Consider the following 21,803-nt stretch of genomic DNA (forward strand, 5'->3'; position numbering starts at 1 on the left):
GTGAATACAAAACAAGATTAAAAAACCTGGCTGTAGTCTAAGATTCTACTTGTTGATTTGAACCACTTTGTTCTAAGTCTGGTGTACAGAATACTGTTATGCCTTCACATGGGGATTCAGGTGGTTCCTTTCTGTAAGCAAGGGAGATCTTAGACTAATGATTTCAAAGTTGCCCTAGCTGCTTTTTGATCGAGAAGGCCTCTCTCTGATGGATAGGTGCAAATTCTTCTATAATATTGCTGCATCTCCATATGCTTAAAGTAGAATTTTTAGATCCTCTTTTTCAGAAATTTTTTAAAAAAAATCTGGTAGGAAGAAGGGTAGGATTTTTTTCTGCTCTTTCAGTTCCACTTTTTATTCATGATTTGTAGTTTGGAAATACTGCACTGAATCACTTGAAGATACAAGTCACTGACTTCATTGAAGATCAGTCACTGCAAATTAAGTGAACTCCAATCTATAGGTTAGCTAGCAGATGATTAAAAAAAAGGTGTGAAATCTTCTTTCAATTACAGAGGATGCTGGCAAGTAACCAGTGTGGTTGGTCTCTACCAGTAAAAATAAAAACTTCTTAGAAAAACTTTTTTTTTTTCTTTCAGGGCCATCATGACTCACTCTTCAGTGCCTAAAGAAGATAGAGAGGCTCTTGGAATCAGTGATACATTAATTCGTCTATCAGTTGGTTTGGAAGATGAAGAAGATTTACTGGAAGACCTAGATCAAGCTCTGAAAGCTGCAGTAAGTTGCTTGTTATCTTAATGCCATCACTACAAAAAAAATTGCCCCTCTAATCCTCTGCTTTTCTAACTAATCACATGTGAGCTCTTTTATCAGTTTTACTGAATCTCAGAAGTGAGCTGCTAGTTAACTAACAGATGCAGCAACTGTCTCCTGGTAATTTTTACCTCACCTAATTTTTAAAATACTCCTAAACATGCCTTGCAGAGTGTGCGTACATTTTTAAAGTTTTCCTTATTAACGTTCTGTTTGCATCAAGTTTTACAACCCTTGTCAGTCACAGTTCAAATTCATGTAGATTCCTACTGCAAACAGATGATGTTCTTGGAGTCTGATTGATAGGGATAGCTGCTGAAGTTAGGGCAAATGGAGACTCTCATACAGGCATTGAAATGCTTAATAAGCCTGTATGTACTTTGAGATTTTCACGTCATAGTTTTTGAGAGCGTTAAATATATTAAGCAGCTTCATTTAAAGGGCTTCCACCAGACAGTAACTCCTATGTTTGCGTAACGTTATTTCCTTTATAAGCAAGGGAGTATTCCTGCTCCTCTGCCTAAAGTTCTGTATTTCAGACAGTAGGCTGAAATTGTTCTTTACTTATGGTGATTAATATGGTTCCATATTTTGTCTTTTCTTCTCAAGGCAGGTCTTCTAAAACACATTAAGCGTGTATGCGTATGTGCTTGTTTGTGAGTATACATACCTGCACCTGTATAGGGGAGAGAGTAATGAAATGTTTCTTACTTGGTCCTATACAGCTTTGGATAGGCTTGTATTGGGACTGATAGAAAAGCAGTTTTTCTTGCAAGTTTTTTTTAATTACTCTTCTCTTACTGGAGTGGATTAGACATAATTGAAAAATATAAAGTAGGGCCACTTGGCTTTGAACTGGTGCATCAATGTGATGCATACTATTTGGAAGCTGCAGACTTGCAGTTTGATGTACCAGTTTTTCAGTGTAGAATATGCTATGTAGTACTATACTTTCTATTTATCAAACTGTAACTTATCAAGGGCATTGCCAATGTCTTTGGTTTCTGCAGTAGTGGATAATCTGTTAGGTTAATTTCACTGATCATCCTAGGAAGCAGATCACATCATGTGGTAGGTCCTTTCTCTTTCCCAAAAAGAGATTCCTGACCCTCTGGTATGCAGGAGAATTCCTTGTGATTTAAAATCTCATGACAGCTTTAAATCTGAATATATGAGCAAGACAAGCCAAGCAGATGTCCTTAGGCCTACCCACACACTCTGATTTAACCTCTAATTATGCCTAATCTCCAGAGCTTCAATGGAAGACTAAAAACCCTTCCAACCTTCAGAAGCATAACTGTGTGTTGGGGAGAGGAAGGAGAGCTTCTTCCTGCTCTTACAGGCAATAAACAGAGCCCAGAGGCATGAGATGGCCACAAGCAAAGCGTGAGCCCTTTCAAATGCCTTTGCAGATCTGGGGACATCCATTACCCAAGGATGTGCACTAGATCTTTGGTTCCTGTTGCAGGCTTGATTTTTGTTCTCAAAAACTGCTAAGTATCGTCAGACAATCCCATCCATAAAACTTCTTGTTCTGTCCTTACAATTCTAGGTTCCTTTCCCACGTACCCTGTTTGTCTGGTATAGAACTTTGCTTCTAGATAGTTAGAAACTTTTGATTTCCAAAATCTAAACATATTCCTAACCTGTTTATATCCACTTGATCACACGTTGCTCCCACACAGGCAAGCATGGGTATTAGACATTTGTTGCTACTGAAAAAGTTTCATCAGGGAGGTGTGCTCTCTGCCACGCCATGGGAGGTATTCTCCTTCCCGAGAGAGGGGAGGGGGGGGGGTCACAGAGAATGAGAGAGGCACCATATAGATCAAGGATTGCAGCAAAGCACATGCTTAAGAGGGGCTTCAACAAATGATGCACTAAAATGTAATAACCAACCACACTTTAAGAGCATGAGTTTCCATCTTCCCTTCTTCCAACTTATACTCTTATACTGTGGGAGCACCATAACTTTTGTCAGTTTGTTTTCTTCTACTGGGGATTCTGAGGATTTGTTAACTCCTCGAGTAGTCCTCGCAATGCTTAGCACAGAGTTCAGTGGAAAGACTGCCACAGTCTTTACTCAGTCTTGAAACAGCTCTAAGTCAATGGCAGAGGTAAAAGTAGATTCAGCACTGCCTTGTTTTCCTGCACCACCTCTGTTGGTGGGTACCAGCATTCCCAAAAGACAATTAGAAAAATTAAGGTGTTTGAAATTCAATTTTGTCCCTGTTTGAGAGAATACTATGTTACTGGTGGATAAAATATAAATCCAAGCCCTGTAGCAATTGTAGCAAATGTACAGTAGTTTGATACACTGCACAGCCAGGAAATTATTGTTTTCTTTCGTTGGTGATATGAAAAGTTAATAATAATTAGCAATAGTAACTACATGTATTTATATGGCAGCATAGAGCACAGAGATAATTTGGTGCTACTCTGTATCATTTTATAATGCCGAAAATTGAGTGGTGCATAGTTGATTTAGGTACATAGTATAATTATCTCATACTTTTCCTTCTTACTGCAGTTTCCAGAGAATAAGGCTTTCAACTAACATCTAAATCCTGAATTTGGAAGTTGAACGTTAAACAGCTAAAGAAGATGACACGAAAAGTCAAACTGCTAATAGTATTCCTTGGATTTGCCTTTGCGAATTGAAATCTGTTCAATCAAACTCTAGATTCCTGGGGAGTTTTCCCTTTGTGCTACTATGTTCATTCTGTTGATGTCTGTCTGTATGTGGGTTACACACTATTGCACAAACCTTATGCTCTCTTGTGTGTCCATTTCTGGTTGTATTATAATCCTGGTCACTGGAATTTAAGCGGTCGATTTGTGTTTGAGAGAAGCTGTGATATATACTCAGGAATATTATGGCCAGTTCTCTCAGTGGAAATTAACGTTTCTCATTTGCCATGCTAATGCTAAGAGGATGTTATGTCACTAGGGTTTGTTTCTGTTAATTAATTTTTCACACCTCTTCAAATCCAACAGTATGTCTTGAATACCGTTGATATAATTTAGATTTTTTACTGAGACTAGGAATTTTCCCACCCTTTGAAATTTTGTGGAGTACTGAAAATGAAGCAAAATCCAGTATCTGATACATAACGGTAACTTTGTAGAGATGTATCTTTGGCTTTTAAAAAAATCACTTAACTCTATTAATGATTTGGTTTGTATTTGGAATTGGAATTGGTTAATTAAAAGACACTTTGCATTTCTCTGTTTTTGTTACTCCTTTGGGTGTTAGAATATATTACTTGCATGCAAAATTAATTGATAAAGTGACCCTGGATTTGTTTGATTTCTCCTATAGGAAAATGATGCCATTGATGTTTTTAATTTTGTCAAGGAAAAAGAGATATAAATTGTTATATATTGGAATTCATCATGCAAATTGCAACATTCCTACAAACAAGGATTGCTATCAGACAGCAGACACTGACTCACAAAAGGGTATTTATTCACAGATTAGTGGTTTGCTGCATTGGATTTGTTGGTGCTTTGAAGTTTTGTAGACTTAGGGTTCTGTTTGTTGATGTCACAGTGATGAGAGCAGTGCATACACTAAATACCGAAACAGGAGTCAGATCCATGTTTTAAGTGAAGATCTTAATAGTCTGTGTTTTGCCTCTGCAAATATCCCAATGAAGACACTGAGGCTGTATCTAAAGTTAGATCTGAAAGCGCACTTAGAGCACATCCCAGCTACCTATTTAGGCAAGAGGCATGCATGCAGCCGTTCTGTTTTCCCCACTACTTACTGGTCTGGGTTCCTGCAGGAAGGAAACAGGAGCAGAAGGAGGCTATGGATGTTCTGGGAGAGGTTTCTTATCTAGGTAATAGACACCAGAAGCTTCAGGAAACTGCTTACTTGGATTAAGTGATCAGTGGGTTATCTGAAGCTGAGGCAGAACATTTCACGTATGCAGAACAGATATGAACCCTCATGCCTGCTTCCCCGAGGTAGAATGTGTGTTGATTTTTTTTTTTCTCTGTCTAAAGATCTGTGGTGAATAACCACAAAAGAAGCAAAAATACCATAGGCATTTATTACAAGACTGAGTACACGGATCTTTTTGGTAAGGTTTAAAAACTTTTACCTTTCCCAAACTAAACGAAAATTAGACTTGAAGGTTTTTTGTGTCTCTAGTTTTGTTTCTTTTTCATTTTGTTTCTTTTTCTAAGAATGAGAGCTGATACTAAATGCTAGTTTGGTGACTTTTCACTCATTAGCTGATTAAAAGCCGATTTAGAATATCGTATACAATATAGTAAGTAGAACATATGTAAATGAGAAGAGTGGGATGTAATTGGCTGTACAGTAGCTATAAGCTGTTCTCCTTGGTGGTGACCTAAGACATAAAATAATTGTGATCTGCTTTTATTGTACGAGAATCTGAGCACTTGATGTTTCACATAGCTGGAAAAGATATTAGGTTTAAGATGCAAATGTTTTTCCTCTAGCCATAGAAGAGTTTTTCCTGGTTGATTCTTGATTAACATATTGCTAAAATAAATGAAACATGGGAGATAAGACTGCCAAATCAGGATTGCATTCTCTGGGAGAATGCTTGGAGTTGGTTTTTTAGTTTTTGCTTTTTAAAATTTTTTTTAAAAGTTGGCAGGCATTGGCATACTTGAAGAATTTTCCTGTTTCATATTGATTACTGTTGCCTGCTGATGCATAGAAGCACATTTATTCAACCTGTACTTATTTAAATATCACTGCTTACAGGTGTTGATATTCCTGAACTTCTGAAATACTCTGCAATGTGAATCGCCCAGTACAAAAAAGAAATTAGCGCACCAAAAAGGAAGGCTGGGCTTCAAAACTGTTTTTTTTTTTTCTGAGTATATAAGCAAGTAGTTTTTGATGGTCTCTGAGACTTTTTCTTTTTTTTCTCTTTTATTTCTTTTTCTTTTCTGCAGCTGTGTTGTTCTCTTCTTTCAGGGCATACCCAACCTCAGCTAACAGGATAAAGGTATAGACTGTTCCTCTCACAAGTTTGTTTATGCATCTCTCAGTTTTTTCTGTGATTAGAACCTTAAAAATATGTGACATATCAGTGACAGACTATGTCACTTAAATAAAAGTAGCATCCCATCAGAGAAACTATACCACAGAGCCGCTGGCACTAAAGAGCAGCTGAAACAGAAAAGCTAAGGGAAGCCAGAAAATTGATGTGCAATATGAAAAAAGGTCCTGTTTGGTGTCCTGGCAAATAGCTCTCTGCTTATGCCTCCCTCTAGCTCCTGCGAAGGCTGGGCAACCGCCTGTGCTGATTTTGGGTGCGGGGCTGGCTTGCAGCGTGGCCTAGAGTGCCAGAAGGCTGGCGTGCTCTGACTGCAGTGTTATGCAGGGCAGCCCAACAGCTGCAGGAGGCAGGATCACTCTTACCCAGCTCCAGCTCCAGATCTGCCTCTTGGAGGTATGTATCAAGGCACAGAGGCTGAAAAGTGATCCCAGGCAATTTATGGAGAACTTCTCAGTTTCCTGGAGGAAATAATGCCTTTTTAGCAACCAGTTAAGCATCCTGCAAGGCTGCTCAAACAAATACATGGAGCAATTTTTTGAACTGGGACCAGAACATGTAGCTGTATGGGCTATCAAAAAGGGAAGAGCTATGAGATAACACAGACAGAGGCTGATAATGATGGAAGGAGATGTATCATCGGCATGTTGTTTAGCGATTACGTTGCTTGCTTGCCTTTACACTCCTATTTGACCTTAAGATAACTTATCTTAAGGCCTGCTGCTGGCAGATTCATTACTGGTGCACTTGTTCACCCAAAGGGCATAAAACCATTCAATGCGACTGCAAGCTATAGTCCTGCACTCCTGAACTGTAGTTCAGGAGTAAAGCAGGCAGGGCCGTCTCTTCAACTGCACAGTTTCAGCTATGGGCACATAGAACATGGTGCATCTGTACAACAGACCATGCTACTTGCACTAGCAGCAAGAGAGTTTTCGGGGGGCCACTTCCAAATAACCACTTAAGTGACATTGCTGTCCCCAGCACTCACCATTACCTCTTGCTAAAATCCTAGGCAGTTAATAATGCTAGCAATCCCCAGGATGTCCCCGTTTTCCTTTTTTGAAGGAACCCAGGCAAGTTAGACCCAAAATACTCTGCATCTTATGTTCCTCTGCACCAGTAATTGTACTGTACAGTGTTCAAGCTTTAGATCTTTGAGCTCCGGGTTTCCTTTCTTTTTTTTTTTTTTTTTTAATTTATATCATTAGTAAACTCTTTCAAAAATCAGCTCACTAGCCTTGCCAATCTCTCTCTTTCTCCAGGTTTTCAGAGTTGACCTGAAGCATTACCTTTCTTGGTCTAGAATGGAAGTGCTACACAATGGTGTTCTCATTCCTTTAATGTGAAGCAGCCAGCCCTTTAGCCTGTGCATTAAGTTCTGTATATGCCCACAGGTTAGGCTCACCAGTCTTTTATCTTTTTATTTGATTTTTTACAAGTTTTGAATTAATTGCATTGTCATTTGTACAAAGATCGTGCACCTCCTTTACGCTGACTGATAACACAGAAATGACAAAAGGAGTATAAGGTCTCTAAAAAGAGATTCTTCTCATTGATAATAGTGCGGTTTGAAGAACGATCATGAATTTCAGCTAGTTGCATAGGCAACATAGTGAGTTCTTAAGATACATTTTTACAAAGATAGAGCAAATCAGAAGTTGTGGGGCTGAATAATGTAATTTAAATAACTATGGTAGTGGTTAAGATTCATTGAATGCAATGACTTAGTGCATCGATCTATTCTTTGTGAGAAAAGAGAACCAGACTTTAGGGTGCTTATGCACTTTTACTTAAAGATAATTGTATAGGCCTGTGTATGTAACATGATCCTGCAAAACATTTGAGTTCGTGCATAGCTTTAAACCAGGAAAGACTTCTATTTGCTGTGATTCAAGTTAAGCTTTTTATACCAGGTCAATACAGCATTACAGTGTGAAGCACAGAATACAAAGATTAACCTATCAACCTATCTAGGCACGGTGACTTCTGAGCAGCAAGCATTTATACATATGGACACACAAACAGCGCAGTTTAGGTTGTCTAGAATGATTAAATAGAGATTAACTCTTGGAAAAACTGAGATGACACTATGTATGCCTGACGGATATCTCAGTTACTTATTTGCATTACTGGGTATATCATAAAAGCATGTGCAAAGTGAATAAAATGCTATATTTGATGTAACCTAGCAAATGATATAAAAATGAGGAGGTCTATTTAAAAAAAAAACAACAACAAAAGAATGACTGGCAGTGAGCAGTGTCAAAGTCATGGTTATTGTATTGTATGAGCTATTAACTGTTCCCATTTTAGCAAAAAAATCTGTTCTGTATTAATCTCCATTTTGAATTTTCATGTTCATGATTACAACGCTTTGTGACTAAATATCTAGTTTAATTTCTATATTCCCACGCTAGTTTTTTTCGTGTCTCTGCTGAGAAGGATGTAACATGAGTGATGAATATGGGCAGTTTTAGAAATGACAAACTAAATAGTGTACCTCCATCTGAGAGGAATTAATGTGAAAATGAGAATGTCCTAGGGAAAATACGTGCCCTTAGGTGGCAGCGATGGGCTGGAAACCTTTAATTTGCTGTTTATATAGAGTAAAGCAATAAAAGAATGAAAAAGTTGCATTTTTTCTCTTCCTGGGAGATCAGGAACCAGAAGCAATTTTTCCATTATGTGATTCATATAAATATCCTTGATCAACATTTCCAAGTTCAGTCACAAAAGTCAAAATAAAATTTCCTTAAAATGTCAAATAGAAAAGCTGTTACATCCAAATAATTCCTTTATTTGCTTAAAGACTAGACAGAGATTGGTGAACTGAGCTATGTGAAACTGAATTATGAATCAGGTCTGTATATGAGACAACCACAAAATTACACAAATGATTTCTGAGGGAAAAAAGAAAAATTAACCTATGAAGCAGCTCGGACCTTTTGTTGTTTAACATCTTCTAAAGCACTGATCCTGCAAGCTGCCAGAGTAATCTATGGGTTTTAGCCATGTGTCCCTAGTTCTGCAGGGCAAGAAGAGGCTGCAGTTATGGTTTGGGTCCTGTAAACCCACCTTTAGAGCTCGCTGCATCTGGTCAGCTCATTTTGACTGACTGTGCAGCTTCTTCCCACCTTGTTTCCAGGCTCAGAAAAATTGAAGCACACTGTCATCTGAGTCCATACTACAGACTGTAGGAACTGGCATGCTTTGTATATAATTATCTTAAATTATGTTTAAGTCATATACAGTTCTGATCTGTGTAATATTTTGTGGCAATGTGTTCCATAAGACGTATTATTCAAAAGCATGTGCAAAAAGAATTCCTTTCTTTCCTTTTCTCCTGCTGCTGTTGGATTTTTTTTTTAGTCTCTCTTCTGTCTCTTTTTTTTTCCTTAGCAATTATTTATCTTCTTGTACTTGTCTTTGTGCACAGTCAACAAGTTTTAAATGCTGCTATGTAAAACAGCTTACAAATCAGGTACTCTTTTGTTGAGGTTTTCTCAGGTTTAACGTGCAAACACGAGCACTTCTGTTAGCCATGCTTGTTGCCTTTGCATTGAACAGTCATGAAGACGATACTGTGAAGAACTAAGAATTTGAGGTTTTGGGAACATCTGCTTTGGTACTGGATTGGTTAGGTTCTTTCAGCTCTGCAGGAGCCATCCTATCTAGAGTTCAGGCAGGACACTTTCTCTATAGCTTGTGGCAGGTTGTTCAGTAAGATTTCTCTTTGTTGTGTACAATGTTTTGTTTTTTGTTTTAATTTTTCTTGTTCCTCCATTATTTTGGTTACATCAGGTCTGCAGCTGGTAGAACGGTCCCTCAGATAAGTATTTATTTCTAATGTTTGTAAAGCAGTGGCATCCTGAAATGAACTCCAAGTATGCGAATGGTTGGTCTTCAGCTCCTTGCAAATACAATTCCTTCTCTGAAAGCACTCTAGAATGAAGGTAGACTGCTTATATGGGGTACATGTATCTGGTTTTTACCAAGAGACTATCTGTCATGAAATGAATAGCTGCAGTATTTCTTAATTCTTTGGCAGCTGCCTTATAAAGGAAAATCATATCTGGATATTGTTTATTTTGGGAAAAGACAGATGATACTGCCAGCAGCCAAATTCTCAGTGAATTGGTCAATAATTTTCCCAACGTAAGAAATATCAGTCTAAAGTTGGATATAATAAGATTGTCCTCATTGCAATCAAAGGTTAGACTCTCATTAGATTTTATAGGAATGGATCTTTTTATAAGGAAGAATTAAAGTCAATGAGTATGTAAGAATTTAAGAAGCTGATTACAAATCTGCAAAAAAAGAAGATAATCATTTGAGATCTAATCTAATACCCATTCTTTCTGTGATTTTCCTAAAGTCATCATTTTTGCCAGCCTACTTTCCCAAGTAAGAACTTCAGTACTTGTACTACCATCTCTTTTCATACAGTTACCTCTGCGACAGTTTCTTCAACGCTCTTCTTAAAAATGGATTCCCAAACTGCTCGGGAAAACTAATATTGTTCTCTTGGTTACAATCCATTAATGACATCGGTCAGCTGTGTTCTTTCCTTAGCTGTCTTGCACATACCACAGTCATAGTCATAATCCTTAAAGTGTAATATTTTACTTGAACTGGAAAAAATAGTAAGTTTCCCCTGGAAAATTTGCAGCTACATTCAGTGAACTATGATATGTGATACGAGAACTCTTCTTTAAATATCAGCTGCTAAGTTTAAATGAAACCTTTTGGACTGCTGGGAATAGTTGGCACTGACTTTCAGTTTTGAAAATGCTGAAGTGAGGACCCAGGAAAATATTGTACATATCTCACCTTTGAGAATTTCCACAATAAATTTATCTCAAAATAAGTTACTCTGTGCTATTGTGAATAGCACAAAACCTACTGCAAGCAATGGTACCAGCTATGTGATAACATAAATGTGATATTCTTTGGGATACTGTCAGCAAATCACAAAAGATTAGGAATACTTCAAAGTAGGGGAAAAATTGGTAATGCTATTTAAAATCAATTTCAGTATGACTACCTCTGAACTTCAATGGATTAATCCAGATCTATCACATATTTCACATAGAACATTCTTTCTGAAGTTAAAAGGGTGACTTTTATCCTTTGATTAGTTTCTTGCACATCTGGAATCACAGATTGCATTACACTTGAAGGAGAATTTCTTTTTTATGTTGAGTCCCAGATCATACTTATATTAAATAAAGATTACATTTGTTCCCCAGAAAATAATTGTCTATAGCTAAGCCTAGAAATAAAAACAATTAAACAGTGTCTGCTCTAAGAAAATGAACGCTGAAAGATGTCCTAATAAAATTAGGAGTCACGTCAAATTTATAAGTTGTGGCAGCTCCTGCATAAAGTCTAAACTAGTTATTATGTATCTGGTTGTTGTCATATGAATTTGCTCATGTTTTCTGTAGACTGAGAATCAGGGTGGTAAGGGATTCCAAAGGCAAAATATTCCTCTTTCTTATACTAGCATAAATCTACTGAGACGAGTGAATGTCTAAGAAATAAAAAAGAACAGAATTGGATTTTGACATTATAAGTTTTGCAAATACTTGCATTTCCTCCTTTATAAAGCACCGATTCAGTTTCCAAGTTCAGAAGATGAAAGATAAAGAAAAAATAACTCTTGGACCAATAGAAATATCAAGTGCTAAGAGAAAATTATCATTCTAGGCACTTACTTACTTATTTGCATGAATGCTGGCATGAAGAGTTTTCTCATTTGGGATACCCACTGTTTTTTTGGTACAAGCAAGAGCATTCAGGAGCAAGAGCATACAGCAAACATAACAAGCAACTTACTGCTCTTCGATAATTCACATCCATGCCACTTGCAAGGTGGAATTTTCTGCTGGAAAAAGCTAATTCCTAAATTATGAAAATTACTTCGTGCCCAGACAGAATTTTTCCCACCTGCTATGTAGGTGAAATGTCTGTCCTGCTGACCGATCAGCTGTACAGACCTTATTCATTTTTCGTGGGCACAGAAGGCATAGAGCTCTTGTGGACAGAGTACAGTGCATTTATAGTTTCATGGACTTAACTATAAAAGTTAGCAGACTGTACTCTAATAAAATGCCATCTGTGCAATTTATTCTGAAAAATGTTGGAATATAATGTTACTTTAAACTGTATACAAGAGTAATCCCCATCCAGCTGTTTTCAGACTTCTTTACTATTAGGAAGAAGACAAGGTACCTCACTTTTCATTCAAATTGACTGCTTTGGGTTGAATGTACCTGTGGCTGTTGAAACAGCCCTTTATGGCCGTAAGAGGTATTTGTGGAAGGGAATATTAAAAAAAAAAAAAAATCTCCATGCAAAGTCGCTCCATCGTGCATGCCAAGAGCTGTCCAGGCATTTCATAGGCATTGCTCACTTATGTCATGACGCAAAGGAGGAACACGGCTTCACAGCAGCAATCGGAGCAGGGGGCTGTGCTGCTGGGTAACATCCTGAGCAGGAGGTTTCGGGACCTTTACCCCCTCTTGTCTCCCACAAGGCGCTATGCAAAGACAGTCATAACCTGGCTCCTAGCATGTGGTATTATAAATGGCAGTAAGTACAGAAGTCTGCATCTCCTTTGCTCTCTTCAAACTGTAGATTCCCCTAACTTGAGCTTTTTGGCACTTATCAACGGGTGTCACAATTGCAACCTTTTGATGAAAGGCTCTTCTGTTTGTCTACTGCAATACAGCCAAGAGCTGTACCGTACTAGTTTAGTTCTTAGAACCTTCCAGCTTTTACTTACAGGAAAGTTGCTCTAATTGAAATACGCTATTTGTCATAATTATATAAACTTATGTATATAGAAAATGTCAAGTGATACAGTGCATACTTTCCATTTCAGTGGAGACATTGACCCCTTTTGGAGATTTACTGACTGGCCATTGACTGTCACCACTGACTATGAACGTAGAAATGTAAAGATACTTTATCTTATCCTGCTGATGTATGTCTGTGTTAGAGTGTAAATTTGGAAATGTCAGTTCAGTATCTGCATATTTATGGATTTAGTGGACTTGAAGGCATTAACTCCAACAAAGCAGATGCATCATGTTCGTATCGGTATGGATTATTAACCTTTGCAGTTATACCTTTATGAAATGTTAAAATGGGTTTGGGACTAATAAGTGCTTTTTAATTTTTTTATGTCCTACAGTAGCTGACTTACAAATGCAATTTTCGTTCCTCCCTTTTATCGTCTCCCATTAGGAAAATGTTGATTCTCTTATGTCTCGTTAAAACAAGAGCTCCTATCTTGTGAGTTTTATCTTGGATAAACTTAGCTCAGTGTCATAAAAGTTTCCGTCCATAGAAGGCTGAATTTCTACTGAAGTGTATCGGGGTCTCTGCAGATACTGAAGTTATTTAAGGCAGTTGCCAAGTTTTTGAGTCACATCTGTATTAAGAAAATAAAAGTAGCTCTTTACACCACTGCCCTGTTATGGTAGCTGCTGTCGACCAGGGTAGGCACCCCAGGACTGACTGGGTTAGGTTCCTGCAGAGGGACTGAGCCAGGCAGGCCTGAGCGGGGAGCATCCCGCAGGGCACTGAGCCCCACGGAAGTCTTGGCGGAAATGGGAGAGTGCCCAAAGCAACCATATTTCACTCCTTATGTATTTATCTAAATTTTGTATTTATACAACATCCATCAGTACTTTATCTGTGAGTCTTACAAACAAGTGAATTAACTTCTGTTCACCCCTCCTTTGTGCCATTTTATTATCACTTTTTTGTACCGTGATAAGACAGACAAAATCGTAGTAAAAACCTGGGGTATTCATCATAGAAGAAGTAAGACGCCAGTGGAATTAAGAGAGTTCTGCATGCCTCCCTGCTGCATGACCTCAGGGAAGAAATAATGTCTTGGCTGTTTATTTCTTGTCAAAGAATATTGCTTTCTCAAAGTTAAAATGTTTAATGGAAACGTTGATTTTTTTTTTGATGGAAGCTGTTGCCAAACAGAGAAAGAGAAATGGAAAGAAAGAAAAAGATTTGATTTTAAAAAAGACATTTTGAACCTAACACCATTCTCTGAAAAAGGTCCAGAGATTCAGGGTTTTTTATTCCCTTGTGGAATGGAAACAAGTGTTTGCCTCCCCAAAGCTGCCATTAGACAAAACTGCTCCCCAGCTGCACTCCCTGGCCCACCGAGCCCGTCCCTGGTCCTCCCCCAACGCTCTTCCCTCGCAGCCAGGCCTCGAGGGCTCTCGGGAAGGGTTGGAGCAGCAAGGACTCCCAAGGGTGCAATGGGACGTTCTTTTGGTTTTACATATAATTACCCAGCCTATTCTCATTTTCACCTGCTCTGTGGGCTAGCAATACTCTCACATAGCCAGAGGTTGCAGAAACTGAAACAAAAATATATTTGTTTGCAAAATGAAAAAAGACCTTAAAAACAGTCTTTCATGGGTTCCAGGAAACAACGCTCCCTTCCTGAGCTGGGTGGATGCCTGTGTGCCTGCAAACTTAAGGATTCCCCATGCCTTATCGCCACCCCTTCCCAGTCATGCACAAGAAAAATTCTGGTCCATCCTTCCAAAATATGAATCTCACAGAATTAAAGAAAAACAATTAGCAACACATAGTAATCGAGAGTATTTGATCTATTAACAATAAAAAATTCATTTGGTGTTAGAAATGCAGTAGTTGAGAGAGTGAATATGAATTAATAACTATAGATATTGATATCTTTTAGAAATCACAAAGGAATTATTTCCTGTTGCTGTTTTAATTAGGCTGGTGAATAGAAATTGAGGGTATATTTCTTGCAGGTGGAATGCTGAACAGCCTGCTTTTAAAAGGTCTAATAATCATAAATCTATATTAGTGCCTAGACTTAATGAGGAAACTGAAGTGCATGGCTAAAATGTCATCTGTATCTTGATTAAGTATAAAGGATACTTGAAAAGAATAAAATAAGATCTGAACAGCTTTTTAGCTGGATCAGACAACTGGAAGAACTTGAAGCTGAATTAATGTAGAGGTGGCCGCAAAGGTGATTTATTTTTCTTTCTGTGTACCTCGTAAATGTTTTGTTAATTTTTGTGTGGTACTGAACTACCGTACTTGTTTGACTAGTGCTAAAATCGTTAGCTGTGGGACCGGAAAAAACACTCCTTCCATTCCCAACTGTATTACAGGTATTCCTCTACTCTTGCACTGTCTGACACCCTAAGATAAAATGTAAGGAGCACCCAAGAGGTAATGTTGTCTTCCTTTGCGCAGTTGTGTGGGCTGGCTCAAGAGCTGACAATATGAGAAGTCAATCTGGGAGGCAGAAGACGGTTGAGGAAAGAGCCTGGACCTTGAGCATCTCTGATGAGTTTATAGCATAGAAAAGTAAGTGCAGAGTTCTTGTCCTGCTAAATAGCATATCTCTAGCATGCCTAGAACAGGCACTGGTTAGTACTTGTAGGAGACACTGAACAAAATGTGAATATTATTGGGAGAGTGTGTTTGGTTATTCAGATTTTCTCCTCAAACATAAGCAGATTTTTCTAACATCACAGATTATTTAAATGGTTTGGAACTTCCTTGAAGAAAATCATGTGTTTGAAAAAATAATACCAAGTTGTATGAATTTAGTTAATCAGTAAAATAGCTTCAAATTTTGTTGCATATCTGCCAATGTAAAGTACCATTGTTTTGTGTAATTACTGACCTGTCTAGGCTGTCAGATTGCAGCACTGCATGTGGCCGTAACTGAGCCAGGAGCTGTGCTGGATGCCAGAAGCAGGCCACTTGCGGCATCCCAGAGCTCTGTGAGGTCATTTGACATGCAGAGTGTTAGGAGTGCTTGAATATTCACGTTTGTCAGCTTTCTTTTCTCTTTGCAGGTAGCTCAGCAAGCAGAATGGGACCTATTTGTTCAGTTTTGCATGATTTATGTGAAACACAGCTGATGTCATCAGTGAGATCATTTCATAGCTTGTGTTTGCAGTGAGACTGCGTTGCCTGATGAACCTGGTTTTCTGTAAATCTCAGTGTTTTTTCTTTCATTACCTGCAGTTATTAATGATTATCGTAGACATTCCAAAAGGGCCTTTAATACACAGAAAAATACAGAAAATTAGAGCAGCAGTTTTTCTCAGGGGAAGTGGATCTGCCTCTGGAATGGCACTGATCTCCGTATGGCTTGGACAGATCTTCCTGCAGGATTTCTCACTCACAGCTATCTAATTCCAGAAGAGCTCTACCTGGATATCAGCAGCCCCACAGTGTAGATGTTACCTTTGCTCTGTTGAGCAGTATGCATCTTCTGAGAAGTGCTCATCATTTCTATATTGCAGTGACTCCCATAAAGTCTGTGGCCACTTAGCTTTTTGTAACTGCACGTTTTCAAGACCTCAGACTTCTTTTGACCTCAGTTTAGTTCTGGCTTATTATTCAGCCCTATGTTGCCAGAAGCTGAACTTAGTGCAATACACAGGTTTGGCTTAGCACTTAAAAGTTTGGGTCCTCATCCTTCTGTGTACATCACACATCCACTAACCAGCGGAGTACAAACTGAATCAATCTTGAGATGCAGAAGCACAAGTTAGCAGTGATGTTGAAAACATAAGTGAGGTGTCAGGAAAGGTTTCTCAGAGCATTTGCAAGACTTATGTGTCAAATAACACTGCTGTGCCTCTGTTCCTTTCCTCTCCTCACGTAATTCATTCTTAAATTAGCAAACCTCTTCAACAGAAAATTGATTTTTTTCTGATTTCTCATCATTGCAATTATTAAAACTATACAAAATTTATTTAAATGTATTTCTAAATTTTTTGAAAGGGTTATGAAGTTTTCCAAGTAACTCCAAGAAAATCAATTTTGAGCACGTATGTGTATATGTATCATTGTATTTTAAAATCAAACCAAGTCCAGATCCCTCCAAACATCACCGATGTTCATTTGTAAGCTGCTGTTTACAATTAGAAATTGACAGATTGGAAGAACCTTGAGCTGACAAAAGCTACATGTTCTAGAATGAGAAAGGAAAGATCACACCAAAAGAAGGTGTCAGCTTACTAAACAGTTGATAAACTTGGTCCTGGCCCTGCAGTCTGAACTTCTAGGGTGAACTTTGGGCCTGTTTGAAGTTCCATAAACTGTGGTAGGATTTAAGTGCAGGAGCCAGACTGTCAAATCAGACTCTAGAGTGCAGGAGAAAAAGGGACTTAAATCTTTACAGGCTGTGTCCTCTGAAGAGAGATGGACTAATAAATCCAAATTAGCTAGCGAAAGGCAGATATGATCCGGTGTAGAGAACAGGAAAACAGAGACAGATAGTCTTAGTGAAGGAAATATTGGAAGTTAAGCATTATAAAATCTACTTTAAGACAGAAGAATTAAAACGTTTCTCTAGAAGCCTTTCCTGGGTACTAATCTATGTTCCTAAGCAGGTAAACAGAAGTTCAACGTTAGTGCCAAATTGCGTGTGAGGATTCACGCAATCTTCCTACATATGATGAAACAAGATCATTATTTTAAAGGCATTCATTTGATCTTTCTGAATTCCTGTTGGGATTTTGAGTGGTTAGGTGGAAAGAAAATTGTATAATATTTAGTAAGCTTCTGCAATCTTCTAATACTTAATATGCAGAAGCTTTTTCTATGTGATATATTGTTAACTTTGTTTGAAAAATAGTATTAATTTATCACAGCAAAAAATTTGACTTTTAGAATATATCTATGAGAAACATGAGTACCTAGAAAACTCTTGATATAGAGTGGTAAAAGCTTAAAGCAATTCATTTGCATGTGCTCTACTTACATTTTTCAGTGATGGCCAGAATACATAAGGTCATTTCAAGTCCCTGGAAAAAAGCATATCTCTTAATCCACATTATTGGTAGTCTAAAAGTTTACATTCAGCTTTTCAGGACTGTATATGTCCTAAGTGCATATACAGTTTTTGGTGTCAGTTTGTCAAGCGCAGCGATAAAGATATGAAAAAGAGTTTTTTTAAGCAATGTCACATTATTAATTGCCACCTTTATCCAGATAAGGAACAGATTGTCCAGATCTGCCCTTTCTGTACAAAGTAAGTTCCTGGCACTTTTGAAGTCTCATGAATGGATCAAGGTAAGTGTGCCTCAAGTGGCGTTCTTTGCACGTATTGTCTTTACACCAGCACCACTGACAGTTACTCTCCAAGAGCATTTGTTCAGCTGGTTACGATCACCATAAGGTAGGTAGGTTGTATATAAGAGTGAAATGAAAGACAGTATAAATCCTGTAGGGCCAACTAATTGGGCCTTGCCAGTTTTCCTAAATTGCTGCTTGATTTGTCTAGGGCATTTTTCATGGCATTTTGTAGGTAGACACAGATTTTCTTTGCCTGCAATGCACAATATTGGAAGCCACGTAGCTTTCAAAGTAGCATTCAGAGCTACTCCTATATTAAGTTGGTGGAGGATAGAAGGAAACGAAAGTAGCACTTAGGTGGACAACTCTGGTGTGCAGCAGCGTGCACACAGGTTTTTAGGCTGTGAAGAGCAAAGCGTAGGTGCAAAGCACTGAGCACTCTCTGGAGAGTAAAGGGAGCTCTCCACCATGAGAAGCAGAATTTCAAAACCTGCATGACCACTGTTACAGCCATTGGCATCAGTGATACAGCTCTTGGGCTTAGTATTACGTGTACAACAGCAGCTGTATGCACCTGCAGCAATCCTGAATTGTTTTTTCAATTATTTCTTCAATTATTTTTTCAACTGACTCTACTTTTATAACAAGTGACTATAGGAATAAGTAGGTGTACGTGCTGGATCTAAAATGTGGGATTTTCAGAGGAGCAGAAGAAAATTACAATTCCTAATACCCTGAGAAATTAAACATGTACATTTTCTAGGTTAATCTGTAAATCCAAGCCTAAACTAGGTTTTGCTCTTAGAAAATGTGCTGCATTTCTTAGTGGCAGTAATGCTTATTCAAGGTACAACGACATGAAGGTACAGATTGTCTTCCATACTCAAGGCCAAATCCCATCTGCTTTCTGCAAACACATATTCCTGTTAAACTTCTTCAAGTAACTGTCCATGATTGGTGTTTTTAGAATTGCAAAATCCTCATTCTCTAAAACAGAGCACTTCCTGAGAAAGCTAAATATAGCAGAGATGATTGTGCTGGCGGTGGTAATCTCATCATGAATTCGTCCTTTGGCAGATCAGCAGGGGAGGATCCTTCAGCGTTCCATACACGGTAATGGGAAAATCCACATTGCTCTACAGTTCCCTGCCGTGATTTAAAGGAGGTGACCTATCTGCAGATCTAATTTAATGAGAATTTTAGATAATTCTACAATCCTATCCCATGAAAAGTCTTTCATCACAGATGTATTGTTCTGGAGTTTGTAATTTGTGTAAACAATTTTATGGCTCTTTTTGCCATATTGACAAAACGTCTGTTTATTCCCCTAACTGCTATATTATTAATCCAATTGTAAAGAGGAAAGGGGGCCAAGAGAAGGTAAGGGACTGATACTAGGCCATACTGAAAGACTGAAGAACAGTCCAGATCTGAATCCAGTTCTCAGAAATTCTCAGCTAGCGTGAATATTTCTTGGCAAGCCAGTAATATTCAAATCACTGTGAAGTGCGAGTTTTGCCTCTGCTTCACCTTTTCAGCATTTCCTGAAGAGACAAAACAGTACAGGCTGGAAAACTTTCCAGCAGGGCCAGGTGGGCACTTCAGACCACAGCAGCAGGGTACCCTCATGCAGGGTAACATATTAGAAGTGTAAATCCCTACCTTCTCGTAAGTTGTATGTTTTAAGAGTTCTAGTTAAGATTAATAGTATTTTGAAATGCTGGTAAAGAATTTCGTAATTTGATAGCTGATTTTAAAAGCTGCCTGCTATACTATGGAAGAAGGTAGCCAAGTTCTTTAATGGATTGTGCTTTCTTTTCTTTAGGTAATTTACTGACTTGAATAAATTTAATTTTATACGCAATTCTGTGGATTGTATGTCCTTTCCTAAGCATGCAAGGTACGTTATTATCTATTAGAACGTACATTACCTCACTACTATATTTGAAAGGAAGTTTCAATGAAGTCTTCAAAGTCTTAAACCAACCATCAGTTCAGATACCTGTGTGCCTCGGGAGCTGTGTGGGGGTGTGGATGTGTGTGCACGTGTGTATGTGGGGTCAGTACCAGCAGCTGGAGTGGGGCTGCAGGCCCTGAGGCTCACAGGTGCAGGTGCCCAGGCTGGGGCAAGCGGGATGCCAGGAGCTCTGGGGTGGCCCCAGCACCTCTCCCTGGTCCCAGGATGTGGGAAGCTCTGGGGTGGCCCCAGTCCCTCACCCCGGTCCTGAGATGTGGGAAGCTCCAGGGTGGCTCCTGGTCCTGGGACACAGGGAGCTCCACTAAGCACGTCCGGAGTTGCACACAGATGAACTTTATCCTGGCTTTAAAAAGCTCTGTGTTTTCTTTGTGGCACGAAAAGAAAAAAACAAAAGAATTTGAGAAAGTAAAGCAATAGATTTAAGGACTTGCTAAAATTCTTATGAATATACTACATGACTCACCACTTCAAAGAGTCTGCTTGATGTAAAGATAATATATTACATGCAGCTATGATATACATACCAGTGCCATTGTAAAATGTCATTAATGAAGTGGTTTTCTTCTAATGATAGCTTGGCATTTGAATAGGAAAACTTAATAATATTTTTAAAATATTTCCATGTCTGTATGTATTTTCAAGATGACTGTTGTGTTCTCACCATAAGTTATTGACATAATAATTACTACTTGAAAATGATTTTGAAAGACTTCATATGTTTCCCAAGATTAATATTATATCTGTGAAGAACTTCCAGGAATTCCATTTCAGTTAGAAATATTTCCCAAGCGGCTGTGTGTCATAAAAGCTCTAAAAATGAAGAAAATACTGATATTTAGATTATCTTAATCATTTATCTCTTCTGTCCTTTTAAGCTTTCATAAGGTCAAATGAATGTAAAAGGAATTCTTTCATTTAGATACACAGGAGAAGAGCAGAAGAGCAGATTAGTTTAAGCCAAAAGTAATGTTTCATGTTTCCAGACTTCACTTCAGAATTTGTGTGCTTACTTTTGGTAAGTGATTGCATGCAAGGAGCAAATTCACAGCTAGTTTCGCTAGCATGTTAAGAGTTGGAAATGAGTAGTTTAGATCTAAAATCCAGAAAAAACTACCATTTGAGATATCCAAACAAACATTTGTCTGAGTCAAGAAGTATCTTTGAAAGTAAGACAAATTAAGATGATTCTGCTTGTAAGCAAAGTAGAAAAGAGAGTGAAAATGAGAGAAAGCAGAAGATTAGAGAATAACCTAAGGGGAAGCAAAAGCAATCCAAAGCCATAAAAATTTTCCCAGCTTCCAAATATTTGACTCCCTGAACTTTACTTTATCTCATTGCTTTTTAGGTTGGACTCGGTCTTCAGTGGGACTCATTTTTTATTTCCTGTAAGGTTGTCCCTGTCAGTACTCCAGATGGGAGGAAAAGGATAACTTTTGTGCTGCTGGGTAAAGGTGGATGTTCTGACTAGTAGCCTGAGGTCCTTGAGCAGAGGGGTGTAAAGCTAGCAGATTTGGATTTTGGCGTTGATTAGTTACAGTTAAATTAAGTTTACCTTTCCATGAATTTAAAATTGAAGCAAAGCTTGTCACTTAAAGTTAAATTCAGTTACCCTGAAGAAGCACTCGATGTTCTGGGGTCCATTTCATTTAAAACTGCAGCCTTGGCTCAACCCCTTTTTTCCTCAGCAAGCTTCTCTGCTGGCTGCGTGGTTGGTGATGGAGAGGAGGGAGCAGCCTCGGGCCCCCAGCAGAGCTTTCTCGCTGCAGGCTCGTCTGCTGCCCCTGTTCGAGCCTCAGGGCCAGCCAGCCACTGGCCTGCTCACCTCCCTCCGGAGGGACCTGCTCCTCTGCTCCCCTCTGTTGGGGCAATTCTGGTGATATTCTCTGCTACTCTCT

The 21,803-nt window shown here is 38.5% G+C and overlaps 1 protein-coding gene across 3 annotated transcripts in view; it reads left to right on the forward strand.

The window, feature by feature from the left end:
• CTH (cystathionine gamma-lyase) overlaps positions 1 to 19,055 on the forward strand; it is a 34,244-nt gene extending 15,189 nt beyond the window's left edge. Inside the window, exons 11-13 of one of the 3 annotated variants that reach the window (XR_011142678.1) lie at positions 600 to 738; positions 15,087 to 15,200; positions 15,698 to 19,043. Coding sequence is in view for 2 of the 3 variants with exons in the window: in XM_068953521.1 (XP_068809622.1) it covers positions 600 to 738; positions 15,087 to 15,119 (172 nt within the window). In the remaining variant the exon portion in view is untranslated. Of the gene's footprint in view, positions 1 to 599; positions 739 to 3,304; positions 4,002 to 15,086 lie in introns of those variants that run through there. The other 2 variants (XM_009689138.2, XM_068953521.1) reach the window with 2 other exon arrangements.
• Positions 19,056 to 21,803: the final 2,748 nt, after the last annotated feature.

The sequence above is a fragment of the Struthio camelus genome, chromosome 8 (assembly GCF_040807025.1).
Source record: "Struthio camelus isolate bStrCam1 chromosome 8, bStrCam1.hap1, whole genome shotgun sequence".
NCBI lineage: Eukaryota > Metazoa > Chordata > Aves > Struthioniformes > Struthionidae > Struthio > Struthio camelus.